The 22427-nt window shown below is 36.7% G+C and overlaps 2 protein-coding genes across 3 annotated transcripts in view; both read left to right on the top strand.

Moving 5' to 3' along the window:
- Window positions 1–12803, top strand: part of LOC107097019 (sodium channel protein type 4 subunit alpha B-like) — a 62840-nt gene extending 50037 nt beyond the window's left edge. Inside the window, exons 19-27 of the mRNA XM_015393981.1 lie at window positions 345–499; window positions 583–756; window positions 6309–6431; window positions 7467–7739; window positions 8012–8065; window positions 8141–8282; window positions 9454–9554; window positions 9640–9910; window positions 11437–12803. Coding sequence (XP_015249467.1) covers window positions 345–499; window positions 583–756; window positions 6309–6431; window positions 7467–7739; window positions 8012–8065; window positions 8141–8282; window positions 9454–9554; window positions 9640–9910; window positions 11437–12671 — 2528 coding nt within the window. The 3' untranslated portion in view covers window positions 12672–12803. The remainder of the gene's footprint in view (window positions 1–344; window positions 500–582; window positions 757–6308; window positions 6432–7466; window positions 7740–8011; window positions 8066–8140; window positions 8283–9453; window positions 9555–9639; window positions 9911–11436) is intronic.
- An 8610-nt stretch (window positions 12804–21413) lies between these two features.
- wdr48 (WD repeat domain 48) overlaps window positions 21414–22427 on the top strand; it is a 12152-nt gene continuing 11138 nt past the window's right edge. For both annotated transcript variants that reach the window (XM_015393995.1, XM_015393996.1), the window contains exon 1: window positions 21414–21537. In XM_015393995.1, coding sequence (XP_015249481.1) covers window positions 21490–21537 — 48 coding nt within the window. In that variant the 5' untranslated portion in view covers window positions 21414–21489. The remainder of the gene's footprint in view (window positions 21538–22427) is intronic.

The following is a 22427-nucleotide window of genomic DNA, read 5'->3' on the forward strand; positions in this document are numbered from 1 at the left end:
AAAGACGAAAGTAACCACAGTAAACATAGCAATTACCAAACATACATTTTTCAAAATAGAGAAAATCAAGATGAAGATTGATGCAGTACAGTAAAAATGTAACATGCTGTCATTTTTTTTTCCTGTTTTGCAATAAAAAAATGTACGTTTATTAAGTGGCAAAAAGTTACACAGTGTGCCTTTAAACTAAACTTTTTTAAATCCTAAAAAAAAATATGTTAAAAATGTCAAAATAACATGCAAGTACACAAAGACAGACAGACAGACAGACAGACATTAAACTAGAGGTACTCACTTTGGTCTAAGTAATTTTCCTATCTTTTATTACATTACTATCGTGACAGTGTGTTTAAGGTATTGTCAATGCTGTGACATCGACACCAGCCGTGGATTGGGTCAAGCTTGGTGGAGGCTGAGGAAGACCTGCTACCAGATCGTAGAACACAGCTGGTTTGAGACCTTCATCATCTTCATGATCCTGCTCAGCAGCGGGGCTTTGGTAAGGGTGCCAGAGGACCACACCAACTTCCTGAAACAGTGATTAACAACAGCTTTAAATGAGCATGCGTTGTTCTCTGTTAGGCATTTGAAGATATCTACATTGAGAGGAGAAAAGTCATTAAGGTGGTGTTGGAGTACGCTGACAAAGTCTTCTCCTACATTTTTGTGCTGGAAATGTTCCTCAAATGGATAGCATATGGCTTCAAGAAGTATTTTACCAACTACTGGTGCTGGCTTGATTTTCTCATTGTGGATGTGAGTAAAGATTTTGCTGTCATTTGTGGTATTATTGCATGTCATGAAATGTTGCTGTAATTCATTTTAACACTGTAGTATTCCAGGCTGAATTGTAATTCCTTTCAATACATCTAAATTTCTAAAATTAACCTTGCAGTGGGTTCTAGATTACGGTGCATTGCAAAAGAAATCATAACTTTTTACAGCTTTGGGAATCAATGCTTTAAAAGACTTACGGTGAACTTTAAACATGACCTCTTGGGGCTGTTTTTCCAAGCAACTTTCTTTTTGGCACTCTTTTATAATCCTTAATTTTGTACATTCAGTACATGAATAATAGTCTTGAGGTCAGCAGATCTAACTCTTGGTTACTTTAAAACATTGGATGTTGTTTATAATTTACGAAACTTGACCTAACTGCTCCTTTTCCTGATCTTTCTTTTTTTTTTTTTTACTGTTTGTTCATTAATTCTCTGTAAAAAAAAATAAAAAATAAAAAAAAAACAAAAAAAAAACAAGTGAGGCCTTCATTAACAAGCTGAGATACTGAACTTTACACTGAGATTCAGTAACAAACAGGTTAATTCCCTCTATGCACACATTCATCTACTTCTGACAGGCAGTGGGTTGCACTGTATTTTGAAAAGGGTGAATATAAATACAACACAGCATTTTCAGAGGTTTATTTTTTAAAAGTAATTGTGGAAAAATAGCATTTATTTACTTCTAATGCATAATGATGTCCTACTTTGTAGGAGTTTTGTGTCACATAATGTTGAACGGCTACTGGGTTATGAACAATTATGCAATGCACTGTTTTATCAGGAAACCTCATCCCAGTTTATTTCCAGTTTAAACCTAAGTCTATAAAAGTGTTACCCATTACAACACCTTAACAACATGTACTTTTATGTCACTGAAGCAGCTAAATAAAGCACTGATTCTTATATAAGACACAGAAGCAATCATTGCTTTAGACCAGGCATCCCCAAAGTCTGCCCTCGAGGGCCGCTGTCCTGCAGGTTTTAGAGGTTTCCCTGCTTTAGCAAAGCTGATTCTGATGACTGCAGTTCAGCAACAGCCTGTAAATCAATTATCAATGTAAATCAGCTGTGCTGGAGCAGAGAAACCTCTAAAACCTGCAGGACGGTGGCCCTCGAGGACCGACTTTGGGGATGCCTGCTTAGACAGTTTGTTTCTAAATTGGCTCTGTACAGAGGTGGGTAGTAACTAGCTAAATGTACTCAGTTACTGTTACTTTAGAATTGATTTGACAAAAATACTCTTTTAGGAGTAGATTTCCAGCACCATACTTTTTAAATTAACTTAAGCTATATCTTGATAAAATATCACTACTCTGACTATAGCGGTGAAGATTCTCAGTCAAGATTTTCCCGCTATCATCGCAACCCCACCCCCATACAGGAGAACAGAACATGTCGCCTGTTCAACGAGGCCAACAATTCCCCCTAATGACCCCTTTCAGAGACATAGACCAGTACTGAGTATTGCAGCCAAACAAAGAACCCAAATTACCCCCATTCCAAAGGGGCGGACCCGTTGAATTTGCATGTTCACTCTATAAATCCTCAAACTCAACGCTATTTCTGAAACTTGGAAACACAGTCCAGTGGATTGTTTTTTAACTTTTTTGGAAAGTCTTACTTGACGTAATTGTTTGGCTATTTCATCCATCATAAGTAATTTCACTGAATAATTAACCAGCTAATTTATATTTGGAAAAAAAGTGCTAGAAGTTAGAAGGTTAATGTTTATATAACATTGGAGGTAAAGCAATAAAGTCTACTTATTGTCAGAGCAGGAACCGGTGTCTTAGGTTCTATATTCAATTGAAAATTGGTTTGGAAAAGTTTTTTGTTTCTTTATCAGAGTCTTAAAAATACCAGATTTGGCCCAAAACTTTACATTTTGGTCTCTATTTATTACATAATTTAAAACTCAGATGTTATGATAATTTATGCAAACTTTTTGCCAAATACTAATAGGAAGAATTACTGTTACTCTTACTTCAGTACATTTTTTTGGCTACTCTGCCCATCTCTGCTTCTGTTTGGCATTGACTGTTAGTCTCTGTAAGCATTGAGACATACTGGGAGTAGACTGGTGTGGCTCATCCAAAGTGGTCGAGGCGTGCAGCCAAAGGTCTGACTTGACCTGTTCTGATTTCACCTGCTGTTGCACAGATCGCCACAGACCGCACTATTGTTAGGGTAAGTTGTAGTTAGCAAGTCCCAGGTGAGTGGAAGCTCTGGGACAGGACAACGACATCTGCATCTCGAAAGCCTTTGTGTTTCTTCACTTCTAATTGCTGCTTTGTTGCGATATGAAGGCTTCAATCTTCTTCCTAAACAAACGGATTGGACATGCAACTGTGATGAAAATAAATAATCATTTTGGATTCAAAACTATTTGCTCTTTCCTGATTGGTCAATTTGGATCCATGGCTTTTATATCAAAAACAAATGCAGCATCATAAGCTCTAAAAATTATCTACAGAAGATCTTGTTTACTCTGAATGGTCATAAAGAGCCTTGCAACAGTATTCTTACCTCTAAACCTAAAGCAGTTTCACATGTAGGTTTAAAACATGTAATTGCTCTCTATTATACATGATTAATTCACAATAAAGGTTTAATTACCCCTTTAAGTCAACTAATTTATGATTTTTTTGGAAAGCATTTTTCAGTTTAATAAGACGTAAGACGTACAAATGAAGTCTTTAAATGTATAACTTAAAAAATTTTAAACATATTTCTAAAGCCTAGGGATGTGAACTATATGACAGGGCTTCCAACTAATCAAAGAGGTCTATCAAAGATATTTTCAGCTATTTTGGAGTAATGTGTTTATTGTGAATAAAAAGTTGGATCGCCACACAACCACAATGTATATTGGGGATACGTATATTACAGATCAACACAGGTTAAAGGTTATATTTATAGCATGTTAAATTTCCTCTTTTAACCTTAAATAAAACCCAGTGCTTATTTGCTTTCAGGAAGTGAAAATACTTTTCAAGATGCCCTAGATTGATTGTAGGGGGGAGGAGCTAAATAGAGAACAACCAAGGTAGAAAAGCGTTTGAGTCAGCATGATATTTTAGCGGGTTGTATAGGTTTCCTTTCCAGCAGTTTTGTTTATAGCATGTAAAACTGCCTGGTCACTACATCCAACGTAATATCTTTGCTAAGACTTCGAAATCGATGTTCACCATATCCATACAGTCTTAATAAGTTTGAGCTATAGTGTGAAGAAGAATTGTCAAATTTCAATTTTTAAATCTGGTAGAGATACACCCTAAAACACTTGGAGATGTGGCAGTGGCAAAGGGTAATTCTATAAATATATCTGTGAAGATTCTCATTCATCCAGGTCATGGTAAAACTTCAATCAAGGCAACTTGACGTGAAGATTCACCTATCAACATATAAGGTGGTCTTAGACATAACCTTTCACCTACCTACAGTACAAAGCACTTTTAGGAACAATACCTAGAGGATTCTCTCTCACTCGCCCTCACCTGACTCACACTTCAACGAGGCATGTGACCAACACCACCCTGACAAGGGAGTTAACGACCCATCAAAACCCCCATAACAACCACTAACACCCCCCATGTGAGCTCCTTAGCAAATCCAGTTGGAGGGATCAAAGCCACCTATTGCCCCCCCCAATTCTTTGTTACACGTACAGTATATTAATCTCAGTGCTCCCCACCACTAGTCAGAACTACAGAAGCCTCTTGGATGAAGACAGTGGGATAATTCAAAGCATTTATTCAAGACAGAGCAGGCTTTTGATCTGCGGTATCAGTGGATCACAATCGCCAGAGAACAAGGTAAAATCCAGCCAGTGGGCTGCCAACAAGATGCGGTGGGCTCCACCCAGAGTTTCCCAGATGCTGGAGCCTTGGAGGACAAAGCAGGAGTCTGAGCCAAGTCAGGGAAACAGATCGAAACAGTAAGGCTCAGAGGTCCAGGAGTATGAATTCCAGTCAGGGATACAGATTATAACAGGAACAAACTGTTTCAGGGTTACACAAGTCCACAGACAGCCCAGGCAGAATCAGTGGTTGAGAGGCAGAACAGGTCAGGATCAGGAAATCAGAAACACTATTGCACACTAAAAACACTCTCTCCACTGAGATCAGACAGGAACAGGCAAACTCAGTGGATGAGAGGTAGATCAGGTCAGGATCAGGAAATCAGAAACACTGTGGTATGCTCAAAACCCCTCTCACCACTGGCTAGAGAGAACCAGATAATCTGGCCTTGATAGCTGGATGCAGGTATATTAAAAAGAGGCAGAAGCAGGTGGATCAGATGAGCAGTAACGAGCAACTGGGCAGAGTTAGACAGGTGAATGGAATAAGTAATTCAGCCAGCCATCAGTGCCAAGATTATGACTTTCGCCTTCCATTGCCTAGACTGAATTTTTTCAAGCATGATTCTAGAAGTATTGACTTAGAATGGCTAAACACAGATCCACACTAAATTTGTTATTATTAGTTTATTATATCAGATTTTTATTTGTAAAGAAATGTAGAAAACCATATTTTACTTCAACCAACTTCTACCATGTTACTTTTTGTTGGTCTATTCCATCAAATCTCAATACGTTGCCCTGAGGGTTGCAGTTGCAGTTACAAAAAATGTGAAATATTATAAGTTATAGATACCTTTGCAAATGTGTTTGTGGATACCTGCGCTTTTCTACTTTGTATTTGGAAATGCATCGGTTACATTTACTTCTGTTCTCTTATCTAATGTAGAGATTTATCAGCTTTTTTAGGTTTGACTCTCATCATGCTTTTTTTTTTATTCTGTTTTTTATTTAAGCTTTTTTTTTCTTTCTTTTGGGGCCAGATTTGTAAACTCTCCTGAAAATTATATTTGAGTATCTTCTTTAGATATATTGAATCAACACATCTCTAAATAGACTTTTATAAAGAAATTCAGGACATCGGGAACCTATACACTCTAAATTTGTTTTTAATTTATGGATATGATTTACTGCTTACAAATTCGGAAACAATTTGGCCAAGACTTAGAAGTTCTTTATAAAACTCCCTCTATTTGATATATATACATATTTATATGCATATATAGCTGGGTATGCATGCATGGACTATGTTGACCATATGTGCATACTTGTCTGTGTTTTGTCATCATCAGTTGTCTGTCTGACATTTATTTCATGCCATCCTCATTTATAGCTGCCATCCATGGGTCATTCAACAGAGGAATGCCATTTTGTTTTGTCTGCTCTGGATGTAGAATAGAGTGGAAGTTTAAATTATTTATATGATAACTAAAAGACAAACCAAATTAAAAACAAAATTTTAATAGGTGTCTTCCTAACTGTGGAATGTCCCAAAATACACAAAAATCACCAAATATGGCTCTTAAAAAACAGTCTGATTTTACATTGTGTATTTCTTCTGCTTAGTCTTTTAAATTTTTCTACTTTTTATATTTGGTTTCACTGACTTGTTGATTTTGAATAATTTGTCTCCTAATAGAGGTTTATGTTTTCTGGTCTCCTGCTAGGTGTCTCTTATTAGTCTTGTTGCAAATTCACTGGGATATTCTGACTTTGCTGCCATCAAGTCACTAAGAACGCTCCGGGCTTTGAGACCTCTCAGAGCTCTGTCCAGATTTGAAGGCATGAGGGTAAGAGATTGTTGTTTATTTCTGCTGCTTTAATGTCTGTGCGGAGAAAATCCAATTAAAAAGTAATTCTGTAATGTAAAATTATGTGCTATTAAATCCATGGAGATATTTAAATTTCAAGTGCAGACCACACCTAAGAATTTAATCCCAACATTCGCCATAGCAAAAAAAGAAACATATCCTACTTGCCCTGGCTACGACCACCTTGACTTGGATTGGGTTTCAATTGTTAACTGAAAGCACCAATATTATTTTACTCTTAAAATATAAATGATCAGGTACCCCACTGTGGTGAGCTGTGGGACCCCTCAGGGTTGTGTGTTTAGTCCAATGTTGTTTATACTGTTAATACACAGTGGTTTATAAAATAATAAGGAAAGCCTGATAATAAAATTTGCATATTAGGCTGATTAATATGCGAGGACAAAGTCAGATAGCTTATCATTAGTTTATTATGATGCAGAAGAACTGAGTCAATGTTCAATGAGGACACTATTAATGATGACGTCTGAGAGTCACGGCATTAGTGCACATGCCTTAAAGTGTTAACATCTTCCACTATTATTTTTGAAGATTCCCGATAAATGTCTAGATTTTGTTTTGCTATTATGTGTACAAAGAAATGATAATAAATGTATTCATTTGGATTTCAGAAAGAATATTATTTGGAATTTATTCGCTCAGTAATCTAGTGCCATCAGATTTATTTCTCATTTAAACAAATAGCTTTGCTGACATTCTGTTGTCGGCATTTAGATGCCTCACAGTTTCTAGCATACCTTTACTATTTTCCTTCATGCAATGTATTTCAAAATGTTCTGACGTGATTTAAAATCGTCAGCTTTAGGTTTTAGGTTAAATTCCTTTTTGAAGCAATCTGTACTCAACTAGAAAATAATCTTCTTATATCAGCTTTTGTCTTTGCATGGAGGGAAATGTCCTCTGTTGAACGTTCAGATCAATAGCAATATAGGTTCCATCCAGCAGTTGGATAGTAACTTCCTGAAGGAACATCCTTTTTCTGTCTTTCTGCAGGTGGTAGTCAACGCTCTTATAGGAGCCATTCCCTCTATTATGAACGTGCTGCTTGTATGCCTTATCTTCTGGCTCATCTTCAGTATCATGGGAGTCAACCTGTTCGCTGGCAAGTTTGGGAAGTGTGTGAACAGAACAGGTTTTATCCACAGCGTCTCAGTGGTCAACAACAAATCAGACTGTCTTGCCATGAATGACACCCAGTTCTACTGGACAAAGGTGAAGGTTAACTTTGATAACGTTGGACTCGGCTACCTTTCACTTTTGCAAGTGGTGAGTTTCCCCTGCTGGTCATTTTTTTTCTCTGGTTTTAATATTATATAATGCACTATTGCTGCTTTGAATAACATTTAATATGGAACCAAAAAAAACAACGTTCTATGGAGCAACAGCTTAAACATCTTGCAGTGCAATAATAATTAGTCTGAGATCTGTATATCTACATTTATTGATATGCTTTAATGAACTCATTAATCTCATTAATAAACAACTTATTTAATATTAAGTTGCTTTGATCAAACAATGAAGTTCTGTTGTGTATTTAGGCAACATTTAAGGGATGGATGGAAATAATGAATGCAGCCGTTGATTCCAGAGGGGTAAGTGTGTTTCTCCAGGGTCTGAATTGTTTATTTTTTTTCAGCAGACAGTTGATTCATTAAAACCTTTTGCAGGTGGAGGAACAACCCAGCAGAGAAATCAACCTCTACATGTACCTCTACTTTGTCATCTTCATCATATTTGGCTCCTTTTTCACCCTTAACCTCTTCATTGGGGTTATCATTGACAATTTCAATCAGCAAAAAAGAAAGATAAGTATTTACAGAACTATTGTAGACTTTGGATCAAGTCTTGTCTTGCCTAAATATAAAACATGCATGTCTTTACTGCTTCTATTGGATTGGCAAATAAAAGTAGCAGCCAATTGTTTGTGAATTAATCAATCGCTTCAAATAGTCACAATTAGTTTGTTAAGGTCTATAAAATAATTTTGTTCATTTGTGATCTGGAGCGTACAAGGCTCACATAAATAATACCAGGGTCTAATAAGGAATTGTTATAGACGATCATGCCATTCCTAAGCAATTTCATACCGATTACATTTACAAATGGAAATGTACAACTTTAAAAAAGAAATGATGTCTCAAAATAAGAAGATGGTAAGGCCATTGGTCAGAACAGTTTATTTTTAATTGTGCTTTTAATACACATTGGAACAGTTAGAATCTTGGGCACTATTTTTTATTCAGATGTCGACAATATTTTAGTAAGACTCCATCTAGCTGAATATCATGCAGAAGTGTGAATTATTTGCATTTTAAATGGGTTTTAACAATGTATACACTGGCTGTCATAACTGTAAAACATATATATTGCAGTTTTATTAAGTTAAGTTTGGTTTTGAATGTAAAACTGAACAAAATTGGAAAATAAGAAATCAGGTTCTTAAGAGAAACCTATTCTGTGTTGGATGTATGAGAAAGTATAATATTTTGGTCATAGTGCATATTAAAATGATACATATACCAGCTCTCAGCACGGTGTTGGAGGGGTGTTGTTTTGGGCTTGAATCCACTGCCCCTAGCAATCGTTCTGTAATCCATGAACTCCTCTGTGTACCAAACTATCCAAATAAAATAGGAAGCCATCTGTTAAACAGCTAAAGCTTGACTAAAACTGGGCCAAGAGCAAAACAATAATGACAGAACAGCTAAAAATAAAATGCGGATTCCTTTTGCAAATCTTGTCAAATTGTAGGACTGACTTGCTGCGCAATGAGCCTGTAAACTTCAAGTCAACACTACTCTGTAGGGATGTGTAACATTTACAGAGTTTTAAACAACACTTACAGAGTAAGGGAAGAAGCTCAAACCTGCCTAGAGAACTTAGGAACGTAAAACAGTTTTTTTCTTGTATGTTTTATTGTTTTTTATTTTATAAAATTGGCTGAGTATAATAGATATTGGATTTTTTTATATATACTTAGGTGGACAGGATATCTTTATGACGGAGGAGCAGAAGAAGTACTACAATGCAATGAAAAAGTTGGGAACTAAGAAACCTCAAAAGCCAATACCAAGACCCGCGGTAAACCAAAAAAAAAAAAAATGCTCATGATTATGAACTGTTAAAGTTAAATTACAGACTGACTGTTCATTTTCTCCAATCATAGAACCTTCTCCAAGCCTTCTTCTTTGATCTGGTCTCCCAGCAAGCCTTCGACATCATGATCATGATGCTCATCATCATCAACATGGTGACCATGATGGTGGAAACCGACGAGCAGTCGGAGCGAATGGAGTCCATCCTCAACATTATCAACCTTGTCTTCATCGTTATCTTCACGACCGAATGCCTGATTAAGCTCTTTGCTCTCCGATGTTACTTCTTTACCGTTGCATGGAACATTTTTGACTTTGTGGTCATAATTCTCTCAATAGTGGGTAAGAATTTTTAAAACAAAGTCTGTGCCATACTTTACAGTTTAGATATTTGCCTCCCATGTTAAAAGGGAGGCGTTGAGCAGCCATAAAGTTGGTAAAGAACCATTTTGTTATCAATCGGGTAAAACTTCATGAGTAGTTATACAAGCAAACACTACAGATACTACCAACTAGGCAAATGGACTCTGCATTATGATATCATTATTGTCCAGGCAACCATAATGTTTAATATCATCGTGGCAACGTATAGCCAATCATATAGAGTAACATCATTGGGATTCAGAGGGCCTGAGCAGATCTGACCACCAGAGCAGGTCTGGTACCTACAGGGAAACTACAGTATTTGACCCATCTTTCCCACCAACCTCCCTACATCGATCTGCCTCTCCAAAAAGGACTGTCACTAGCGCCTCAAGTCAAAATCTGATCACCTTATTGTAGTTTGCAGTTGGTTGACAAGCGTTCACTAGGGTCGTTGGACAGCATGCAGCGGGTGTCATGATCTTGGCGCTGATGCCTGGTTTAATTGCTCTTTCCCTTCACCTGTTTAACTCTGCCAGGTTGCTCATTACCGCTCCTCTGATCCACCTGTTTCAAGCTCCCATTTATGCTGCCTGTTTTCCAGCCATCAGCGCCAGATTATTAGAGGTGTGTGTGAGCCTGCTTTATTCCAACGGTCTGAGCACCTGACAGTGGGTATCATAAAATTTCCCTTATTTGGAAATCCAAAACTTAACAGTTTGATTAGGAGAGAGTTTTTTTTTCAACTAAAGGAAGAATTGGAGATCAAAATGTATTGCATCATATTTATGTCAAGACGGCCAATAACAAAATAAACGTAAAACTACATTCTCGCATGAATTCATCAACAACGGCGCAAAATAATCCCACACGTGAAAGGAACTGCAGCTTTGGGAGAAGAAAAATACCTCCCTAGCTATTCCCACATAAGCTTGGGATCTCATCCTGTACGTGTGATGCCGCTACAAGTAAGTTTCTGTATGTTGCCCTCACTTTTGGACAGCTAAGCTCTTGAGGGAGCCTCTTCCCTCCGGCTGACTTTGTTCCTCACGCAAAGAAAAATGCGTTTGAGAGGTTGCACAGCGACGAACCTCTGTGACAGCTTGCTCCGGATTGGCCCGTGCAGACATGAGCACACTGGAATTACAGTACTACTTACTGAGGGATATCTGTTTTTTGGGGGGAAAAAACATTATCTACAGTCTCGCTCTATCTAAAAGAAGCTACTGTATATATCTAGTTATCCTTCTCGAGGCCCCCCATCTTTTTCTTGAACCCCCTTTTGTTTCAACTTCCACATAACATCCACATAACCTGTTACCAGTTTTATACAGAGTTCACCGAAGAAAACACACTGGTTCAGCTTATTATGGAGTAACTCTGACTGGGCATTTTATCCACTGAGCATGTTCATTTCTTTGTGTATATCTATTACAAATCACTGTTGAAAAAATGTCACACTTTCCTCCTTTCTTTCTTTTCATTTGTGTTTCCTCTCCTTTCAGGGATAGTCCTCGCTGATATCATTGAGAAGTACTTTGTTTCTCCAACCCTGTTTCGAGTCATCAGACTGGCAAGGATAGGGCGCGTACTTCGACTTATTCGAGCAGCCAAAGGAATACGGACTTTACTGTTTGCCTTAATGATGTCCATGCCGGCGCTGTTCAATATTGGCCTCCTGCTTTTCCTTGTCATGTTCATCTATGCTATCTTTGGCATGGCAAACTTTGCCTATGTGAAAAAACAAGATGGGATCGACGACATGTTTAACTTTGAGACCTTTGGGAACAGCATTATCTGCCTTTTTCAGATCAGCACCTCAGCAGGATGGGACAACCTCCTGAGCCCCATAATGTCAAGCTCTCCAGAGGAGTGTGACATTAACTTTGTCAATACTGGCACCAATGCTAGAGGAAACTGTGGGAACCCATCAGTGGGCATAGCTTTCTTTGTTAGTTACATTATTATTTCTTTTCTTATTGTGGTGAATATGTACATAGCTATAATCCTGGAGAACTTCAGCGTTGCAACCGAGGAGAGCACAGAACCTCTGAGCGAGGATGATTTTGAAATGTTTTATGAGGTCTGGGAGAAGTTTGACTCTGAAGCCACTCAGTTCATAGAGTTCTCGATGTTGGAGAGGTTTGCCGATGCTCTTTCTGAGCCGCTGCGAATCCCGAAGCCCAACAAGATCCAGCTGATTTCCATGGACCTTCCTATGGTCAGCGGGGACAAGATCCACTGCCTGGACATTTTGTTTGCTTTCACAAAACGTGTACTTGGAGAGTCAGGTGACATGGACACCCTCAAGCAGCAGATGGAGGAGAAGTTCATGATGACCAATCCCTCCAAAGTTTCCCATGAGCCCATCACTTCTACTCTGCGACGTAAAATGGAGGAGGTGTCAGCAGTCATCATCCAGAGGTGTTACAGGAGACATCTGGTGAGACGGCAAATGAAGCAGGCATCTTACCTCTACAGACAGATCAACTATGAGATTGTGGTGGATGTAGAGAATGCTCCTGAGACAGAGGGGCTCATAGCATCCATGTTTCAGCACTTTGCTCCTATAGCGCCTCAAGGTGAACAGACAGAGGAGGACATAATTTTGTCCTCACCACCATCTTATGATAGTGTGACTCAGGGGGCATGCATGAGCTCCTCTCTTACAGCCAGAACCACATCTAGAGGCCCTGAACTCAGGGACCCAGTTGAAAACTATGAGGAAACGTTTCTTTGAGACTTTATGGAGACTGACTGAGTCATCTCTGTCTGTTTAATTTACGGTAACATCCTTTGATTGAACAATAATTCATATTAAACAGATGTTTTATAGTTTTTTAAGATGCAGAGGATAATATACATTTTTTTAAGTAGCTCAAAGCCTCTATTACATTATAAAAGATGATAGAAATTACTTATTTTAATAGATTTGACTTCTTTTTGTGAACCGAATGTTAATATTTGAATTCTATAAATCAATTATGAGAATACTGACCTAATCAGTAGTTTTTATATGCTGTTTCTTAACAAGTACGCACATTTTTACTCTGTTGTTCCATATAGTGTGATTATTCTGTGTGAGTTATGGGTTTGAAATAACTTTAATTAAATCATCAAATGGTCATGCTAATAAGGCAAGACATTTTTTTTATATAGCACATCTCGGTAGCAAGACAATTCAATGTTCTGTACATGAAAAGAAAAGAAAAAGGTACATTGGAATGGCTTATAGGGAACACAAAAAAATGAAAAAGAATAAATATAAATGATTAAAATAAGGTGATTGTCTAAAAACATAAATAAAGCTCACACTTAAATCAGCTCTAAAAGTAAGTCTCCATGATGAAGTGATTTAAGTCTGATTGTAAGATGAGGGACCTGAGTTTTATTCCTGTTACACCAGAAAGGGCATCCAGTGTTTAAGCTTCGACAACTTCTAAACATGGGAGCCCGTGAAAGGACACAAACAAACGGTTATTCTGAAAAGGTTCCATATATTTTGTACTTATAAATCTGTAGACCACTTCCAAAGGAAAGGGTTAATGCTAATGCTCCTGCAAAGTGCTTTAAAATGCTTCCTCCAGATCTCCTACTATTAGGTTGCCTTCTCCATGTTTTTCTTGCATGTGTGAAAACCAGAGGTCATCTGAGTACAAAAAGTATACCGCTCAAATTTTAAGCACCTCTAATTCATCTTAACATAACTGTGTTGTCATAAAATCTGTTGTTGTATTTACATTTTTCAAATATGGGTCAGACTTCTCATATATTTGGGCATAAGCAGAAAGCAGCTGCAACTTTTGGGTGGAGGGTTTACCTGGTTGAGTTCAAAGCGTATCCCAAGGGTTTCCTTTACATTTTTTTATGACAGACTTCAGTTGACTTATTCATATATTTGTTAAGAGACTTGTTGACAGAATTTTCCCAGAAACTAAACTCAGTGTAGTAAGAGACAGTGTTTTAAAAAGCTAACTTAAGATCAAAGCCTTAAAACTCTTTTAAATATCACCATAAAAGTTAAAACGTATTTGGCTTATTGTTAGGTTTCTTCTACAGATCTGAGGACTGGATTGTACAATACAGCAATATTAACAATATTTAGCATTTACTATGCCTAACGATACAGAAACAGTGCCTACGGTGCAAAAGTATTGAAACCCCATATAAACAGAGGTGAGTAGTCTAGCTTTAGAAAGTACAGCGATTAGTTACAACTATTAGCATAGTTAATGTTTTAAACTGGGTTCCTGAACTACAGTCCTCGAGGGTTTGTGTCATGCAGCTTTAAGATCTATGCTTCAACGCACCTGGATCCATTATGAGCTCATTAGCAGAGCTCTCCCTACCTTGGCTCAATCCCAAACCTCCCCTCATGCACTCTCTTAATTATAGAGTATCACTCCCAATTCAAATATTTGGCACTTTCTTAAAGACACATTTATAAAGTCAAAACTTTTCATAGAGGACCTCCCTTTTAGGAATTAATTACATCTCTTTTTCTTTTTTGTGGGGATTTTCTCAGTGTGATGAAGATGCAGCAAACAAGCAGAACTTACATTTGAATGCCTGTTTTTCCTCCGCCATTAGGGCGCCGTTACATCCACTGCCAAATGTCACGGGGGATGAATTGTCCACCACTGAATGGTCCACCCATCCTACCCACTATGTGGTTTGAGACGAACCTTAATATTCTCGGTGGGAACGTGCAAACGAAGGGTTAGGATTTAGGGTTAGTGTTTAGAGGCCTGTTTGGGATTGGGCTTTAGAGTTTTAGGACAACAGCCTCAAGGTTTTATGTTTAAAACCACCTGTGTCATGGAACAAGATGAAAGAAAATCTGGCAGTGTTTTTGCTCTCTGGGATGGGATTTGTCTGTATATAAATACTTACACGACCAAATCCTTTTAAAATCTATAAAATGTACTCTGAACTTTAAAACCACTTCACAGGAAAAGCAGGAATAACATGAAGTGGAAAAAAATCCATAAACTTATATTTATGGAGCCCCTAAAGGAAAACCTTTCTTGTGTGCAACACATGCCCTCCAGTGTATATCAGATCATTCCTCTTGCACAACAGATACATCTCTGTATGTAAATGACAATTCTCATGCCCATCGGACACTTTTTCATGCAAACCAGATTCTTTTCCCTGTATAAAAAATAATATTCTGAATTGCTTGTGTAATGCGGTAGTATTTCAGACAACTGTGTTTAACTTTAATTATGGCTGGCTTACAATAAAAATATTAGGTTGATTGATAGAGATCACTCCTACGTTGTTTTAGAACAATGAAACAAATGAGGTCATAATTTCTATTTTGGAACACTTGATGCACTTAAAGGTATATTATCCACAGAAGAAAGTATCTGGTGGTCGCGAGAAAGTTTTCCTTTCTTTTTTTCTGTCACTGTCTCTTTAAGGGCTCTATACTTAAGCTGCTTTGTATCTGTATCGGTAAATGGGAAAGAAAGTGATTGATAAACATATGTGTTAAAGTAGCCACTGACCTATGCAATACCACACCATCAGTATCAAGCTTCCCTTATCAACTAAACTTAATTTGAAAAAAGCATTTTGCTATGACCCAAAGAATATATGAAATATTTTTTTTAAATGTCCATTACAAATTATATTTTGCTATAAGATATAGAGGCAAAAATGTGACTAATGTCTAAATTATGTCTTAATAGTATAATTTTAACCAAAGCTAAGACTTGCTGGACATTAAGGTTGATTTTATATACAGACAGACAGACAGACAGACAGACAGACAGACAGACAGACAGACAGACAGACAGACAGACAGACAGACAGACAGACGTAGAAATAGATAAAGATATATTCATGGTAAGACTAACATATTTGACAGTAACAGATGAGTAACTTTGTTTTCAGCTCAAAGAAGTATAATTAGGTAATATGATTTAAAACCTCTAAATAAATGCCATTTAATTTCTAAGGACTATGCTGTGTAGTTTTACTTTAACAAATAGAGCCTAAAATTCAGTTATTGTTTGATATTCAGTACATCAAAAGATGAATGTCTGTTGTTAAGCGGGTCGTGTGTGCTTACAATCCCTAATTCATGTGCCTGATTTTGAACTTTGCCCGCACACTCCCTTGAGTCCCTTTAGTTTGGTTGATTTAATCTGATAGATGTGGATTTTTGGAGCAAAGATAATGCACTGAAAGCACATTTTTATAAGCTTGTGAAGAGGTTTGAGGCTGTATTGTATGTAAAGCCAATTTCTAGCTATTTTTGTAATGTGTTTCTAATAAACGCTTGTTCGTTATGACTGTAGACGGGTACAACCAGATTACATAGAAATAAAAGAGATTTTTTGTATGAAATATGTCACCTTTGAGAAGATGGTTGTCTATATTGCATGATGAAAAGCATTACATTTATTGTTTTATTCAGCTGTAATAAAACTTCTCTAATCTGTGGGCTGCCTGGTTGTGAATGCATGTTGCAAAAGAAAGAAAGGTGTATGTATTACATTCTCCCACAGATCAAATTCATGCTCTATTTCAGCAAGGTAGAAAAATAGAAAAATCAAAATTTAACACGGGTGCAAATTTGGATTTGGCCTGGAAGAGATTTCCTATCTGTGGTTGTCAGGGTGGTCAAATCCAACTCTGAGCAGCTGGGATAGACAGATAATCTGAATGTAAAAAAAGGGGGAAAAAATCACTTGTTTTAATTACACATTCACATACACACACACAGATACTGTCTTTTTTCCCCAACCCACTCTTTCACACGGGCACATATACATACAATCTGCATGTGCAATTATATGAATAAACATCTCTATCACATGTACTCTTTGCCATCCATCCTCATAATTATGAAAAATTTAATTTGGATCCATTTTCAAAAAGCCCTAAAAATGTGACCTGGCTGGATGAGCCTTGGAAACGGATCTGAATTTTATGAGCATTTGTACATGTGGTGGAGATTAAGGCTTCAGCAGTAAGGGAAATTATTTGTTTAAAAGATTAGAAAGGCACTATGTCTGATTACAAAATGTAACACCATGCAGGAAAACACAGTCATGTAACTGTAATAATTTGGAAATCAACTGTGTACATAGTGAGCAAGCCAGCATCAGTGACATTAAAAGAAGTGCATACTTGAGTTTAAAAAAGAAAAACAAAATATTGAATTAAATGTCATTGGTTACATTCCCAAAACACATTGCCCTCGGAGTAATCTGTAGTTGGAGTGCCAACCTATAAGTCTGATGCAAATCAAAGACCCACCCATGGTTCTCCTGGGTTGGTGTAGTCTTTTCTGTGTATGGGCTTATTACACCACTGAACCAACAGGCCATGTAATCCTGATGAGTGTGCATATGTAATTTCGTTTTAATTAATTCAAATAGATTAATTCTGATTCATTAATTTGGGATTTGGGGTGGGGGTGGGGGTCTTGATATATATTTCAATTTGGCTGATCATTTCTTTTTTATAATTACCTTTTCCTTATTAGAGTTATACCTTTGGAAAGCTTGTCCCACTGCAATGTTGTAAAAAAAGATGCATTTTTGGGTTGAGTTCAGTTTCAAATCCTCCATGTTAATACCAAACAGGTTTTTCTTGGGGAGGCATTTGCATCAGTGGGTCGGTATCTCCCTTCCTGGAAAAAAACAAAGCTGTCCTCATTACACAATGTTAGTTCAGACAATTTAGCAGAGAATGTCCAAGATTGGAAAACAAATACTTGGGAGATGTAATGAGCAGCAGGATGGATGTGGGACTGCTAGGTGGAATCTATGCGGGGATCTGAGGGAAGGGGACTAACCAGCATGAATAGAGCTGAGCACAGAAACCTCAAAACAATCAAACCAAAGGGGGAAAAAAAATCTGAGATCAACAAGAACTAACCCAAAGTATGTGGCACCCAAAAAATAAACTTTGCAACTGATACAGAATAAAATTATTTCTATAGAGACACCAACTACCTATGAAGACAAAAAAGGGGCAGTCTCTTTAAGAAATGATAAAATGAAACACCAAAAAAAAAAAACAATAACATTTTACAAATTCAGGAACACTACAAATAATAAAAATATTTCAATAAAAAAAAAAAACTTAAAAAGGAGACTCAAAAACTGGAGCAAGTTGCATTTCTGGCACAATTTAAATTGAGCCAGAGGAGAATTTTCTCTCTGTTTTCTGATGTTTTCCTGTTGGACCTGAAATAACTGTCAATTAACAAACATTATGCAAAACATGCCCAAGTCATTACATTCACCACTGTGCATGAAGCCAGGATTGGATATTGGTGCTTGTATGATGTGGTTGGTCCTCAGCGGAAATTGAGGTGTGCATTTCGAGCTAACAACTCCACTTTGATTTTGTCAAAAGAATCTATTGTGAAAGAATTTGGTTTGTCCAAAGGCAGCTCTGAAAATCATCACATGTTTCATCATAACACTTTATGCACAGTATAGGCTGTAGGGTCTAAAATATAGTTATTGGTTTTATATGTCTCTGTGTTTTCTTTTATCTACCATTGTATAGTATGACATCTTTGAGATATATCACTTTTGTGCAGCAGGGTTCTTGTGCTTCTTTTTATTATCTTTCTAGAATAAATTGATACAAATAATCTGAAATTATCAGAATAGATTAGATCCAGTTGGGAGCTTCTCAGCAAGGCTGACCCCTTAAAAGCCTGAGAATATATTAAAAAAAAAGAATAGAAAGAGCCTTTTAGTTACAGACGTTGTCCTGTCTTTCAGCATGATGTGCAGGGATTTACTTAGTCATGCTGGCTAACAGTGACCAGATGGCCTGATGAAGCCCTGTCTAATTACTTGTCCTATGAATCCTCTGTTAAGTATAAGAGCACTAGGAGCCACAGCTTTTTCATTAACTCCACTGCCCCCACATGGACAATCATGAGGACATCAGGCTGATAAGTCTGAAAAAAAAAATATGTATAGGGTTGGAAAATGTAGACAAAGGTAAAATTCAAGTATGAATAGGTCTAGAAAAAGAAAACGGGAAAATTGGGTTATTTGCATTTCAAGAGACTTTCCTAGTCTTAAAAAATCTCATCCATCTGCCCATGTAACTAAAAGCTGCTTTTAGGTTTAATTCTGGACAATATCATGGCAAAAAGTATGTTAACTTACTCCTTTTTTTTCCACATAGAAATGATAAAACATGTCTGTGTGCAGCAGTCTTGCATTAGGAACACTGAGAAGAACACTCAATAAAAGAATAATTGCTGACACTGAAGCATCTGTACGGTGTTATATTGAGACCCAAAAACTATTGAAGATTTTTTAAATATATAAATGTTTAGTTACACTTCATAATGAGATATTATAGACCCAAAAATAGACAAATGTTTGAGAGTATTGGAATTTATTTCAAAAATGCTTCCTGAATAAATAAGTATAAGGGAATCAAATCAATTATATTTCATATTCATTATAATGCAATTATTCTAAATTGAGTTCCTCTTACTATAAGGAGCTGCAGTGTGTCATTAAATAGTCTCTAGCACCTGATTGGTTAATCTCCAGAGAGAGTTAATTTCAAACCACTTATCTTGGTAAATATTTTTGATAGACTTTTAATCATTTTTATTCTTATTTGCATTTAATGACCATCAACATTACAAGAGTAATGTAAGTATCAGTAAGCATCGTGTTGTGGACAAGCACTTTTTTTTGGACCAGATTTTAGAATAGATTCCAGTGTTTCCAAATTAATTCCAGTTTTCCATGGTCCTCCACACAAAGTGATCCCAGGAGTTTTATTCCAGACAAATCATTGTGACCCAAATGACAGAAATATGGAGTAAAGCCACTGAAGACCTTTGGAAGAGAATTTATAGCAAGAAGGACTCAGATAGGCAAAAAACAACTCTGGTCTGAGCTCCTCCCAAAAGCAAGTAAAAGCTTGCTTTTCATAGGATAAATTTGACCTTGACTAGATAACATTTTCACATGATAAAAAAAAAAGAGAAATTGATCAAGACATGTTGTTTTGTAGGCAAAACATTTCTACAATGTGTTTTTGATTAATTGTAGTAAAATGTCTTGTAGCTTCAAAGTGGTTGGGATTTTTACTTTTTTTTAATTACAAGACTAATTGTCCGAACGAATTATCAAATAAGAATTGTACACTAGTTTTATCTATTTAAAACAGAATACTAAACACCTAAACACAAAAATAAAAGCCCCATCATTGACAATGTTATGGATGAACTGATATACAAATATGTCTATCCCCAATAAAATATTCAACAATCGTTTTTTGTTTTTTATCCTCCAGATACAGACTATTTATATTGTATAAACACTGCACAGTACAATACTCTAATTTGTTTTATTTTCCTTTTTATTCTATTTTTTTTAACAGTACACTTTTCCAAGGTGCACAATGTGTGACCACTTCTACTATGACCTTTTGCTGCTGTAAACTTACTTGAGTAAAAAAAAAAAAAGGTTGTTAACATAGTGTAACTATTGATCTCATCTTTGTTTATTGCATATAACCCTGATGAAAAAAATCTATTGAAATTTGCAATTATATAGCCAGGCAAAGTATGAGAACTAAAACATTCTCTAATATTAACAAATTATGTTTTCAGGGACATTGAGAACAGGATTGGATTTTCACTTTTTGTGGAGGATGGAGGGAGGGGGAAGAAATCTGAAATGCATTGTTAAAAAAAATAGCAGAAAACTAATAAAGGGATAGAAAATTGGTCATAGAAAGAGGGCTTTAAATTTTCAGTAAATTACACTTTTTTTTTACAAAGAAAAGAATCGGTACAGAGTTCAAACTTAAATTTTATTAACAAGAATAAGGAAAAGTTGAATTTTCAAATTGTTTGAGCTCGTGGGTTGATGAAGGAATGACATGGGTATAGATATCCAGAATATACTGGATAAATTTAGGAAAGTGTTAAATATTATGATAAGTTTAGTAGGAAGTGATTGGGGATTTGCCAGAACAGCATTGAAGACCATTTATTTTGGATAAAAAATCAATTTCAGACTTTCAGATCATGCTCCAGGTCATTTAAGATAGGTAAAGATAACACTGACATGTATGATTATTGTGGAGAAGAGACAATAGAACAAGTCCTGCTACATTGTCAGAAATATGAGGAAATAAGGGAAATTAAAACATTAAGATAAGAAGAATAAGTTTTAATGTAGGAAAATTTTGTAGAATTAACTCAAAACAAAATTTATATAGAAGTGTTTTTCATTATTCCACTCAATTCAAATAAAAGGTTTGATTTTAAATTTTCCCAAATGGAAATTTAATGTCATCTTAGAACAAGCAATATGGCTGAGAGAATATGATTCTTTATTTTATGTTGATTATGTTGGATTGGTTTAGTATTAAGTCGTATTTTCTATCTATACTCCATACCAGTTGGTGGCAGTAAAGCGCCATTTCGTTGTTTGCCGACCTCCAATGAAATCCCATTAAGAAGAAGAAGAAGTCCAGGCGTGCGTGTTTTGTTTTTTCCCCCCCGGATGTAGCATCACACGAACTGACTGTCAACATGCAAGATGGCCACGCATCATAGGCAAAATGCTGCTGGGCGGAGAAAAGTACAGGTAGATTCTGCGGAGTGCATGCATGAGCTGTGTATGGCAGCGGCAGCATTAATGTCCTCACCTTAAAGGGCTGCTTTAAAAATATCCTAGTGTGTTTAAAAAGCGACTCCAAGAACAGCGAGGCGGCTCTGACTGGTGGCTCAAGCCGGCTAACACAGCTAGCCTAGCTAATCAGAGCGGTTAGCCTCTGTTGCTAACGGCTCTTTCTAAATGTTAATATTTTGTTTTTTAAAAAGGCATTAAAAATTTACTTTTTAAAATGCAACCAGGCACAGACATGAATTTTAATCTGCCACAGTCGGGAGATGTGTAACTTAAACTACGTTTTGACGCTTGCATGATTTAAACAGTAGCTCTGGTGCTACGGCTCCGTCTAATTGCTGGAACGTACCTCGTTGGTTAAAGGCTCAAAGTGATTTTTATTTATACACGTGGGTTGATCTGTTTTGCAGCCTAGAGAGAGCATCTATAACTTTATAGACGGACATTAAAACACCTAACTCACATTAACAGTAGAGAACAAGCCAGACTGGTAGGCTACTCCCAACGGCTCACTGAACATGGCTAGAAAAACAAAAATATAATAATTATAAATCAATGGATATCCCTAAGATGCTTACATCAATCTTGTTAAGAGAAGGGCAAAGTATAGTTGTGTCATACAGAAAATATTAAAGTAAGATTTAATAAACAAGTATATAAAAAGTATATATTTAGCCAGTTAAGACTACAAAAATAAGTAAAAAGCGTGAAGCAGCAACGGAAGCAAAGCTGTTCCCGTAGGGAGAGGTCTATATCCGGATGGTAGCTGCTGGAAATCCTCACATGGGGATGGGAGTCACCTGTCTGGTGTACAGACACTGTAGACACAGCTGAGCCCTTCAGACCAT

The sequence above is a fragment of the Cyprinodon variegatus genome, unplaced genomic scaffold, assembly GCF_000732505.1.
Source record: "Cyprinodon variegatus isolate N-32 unplaced genomic scaffold, C_variegatus-1.0 Scaffold666, whole genome shotgun sequence".
NCBI classification, from domain to species: Eukaryota; Metazoa; Chordata; class Actinopteri; order Cyprinodontiformes; family Cyprinodontidae; genus Cyprinodon; species Cyprinodon variegatus.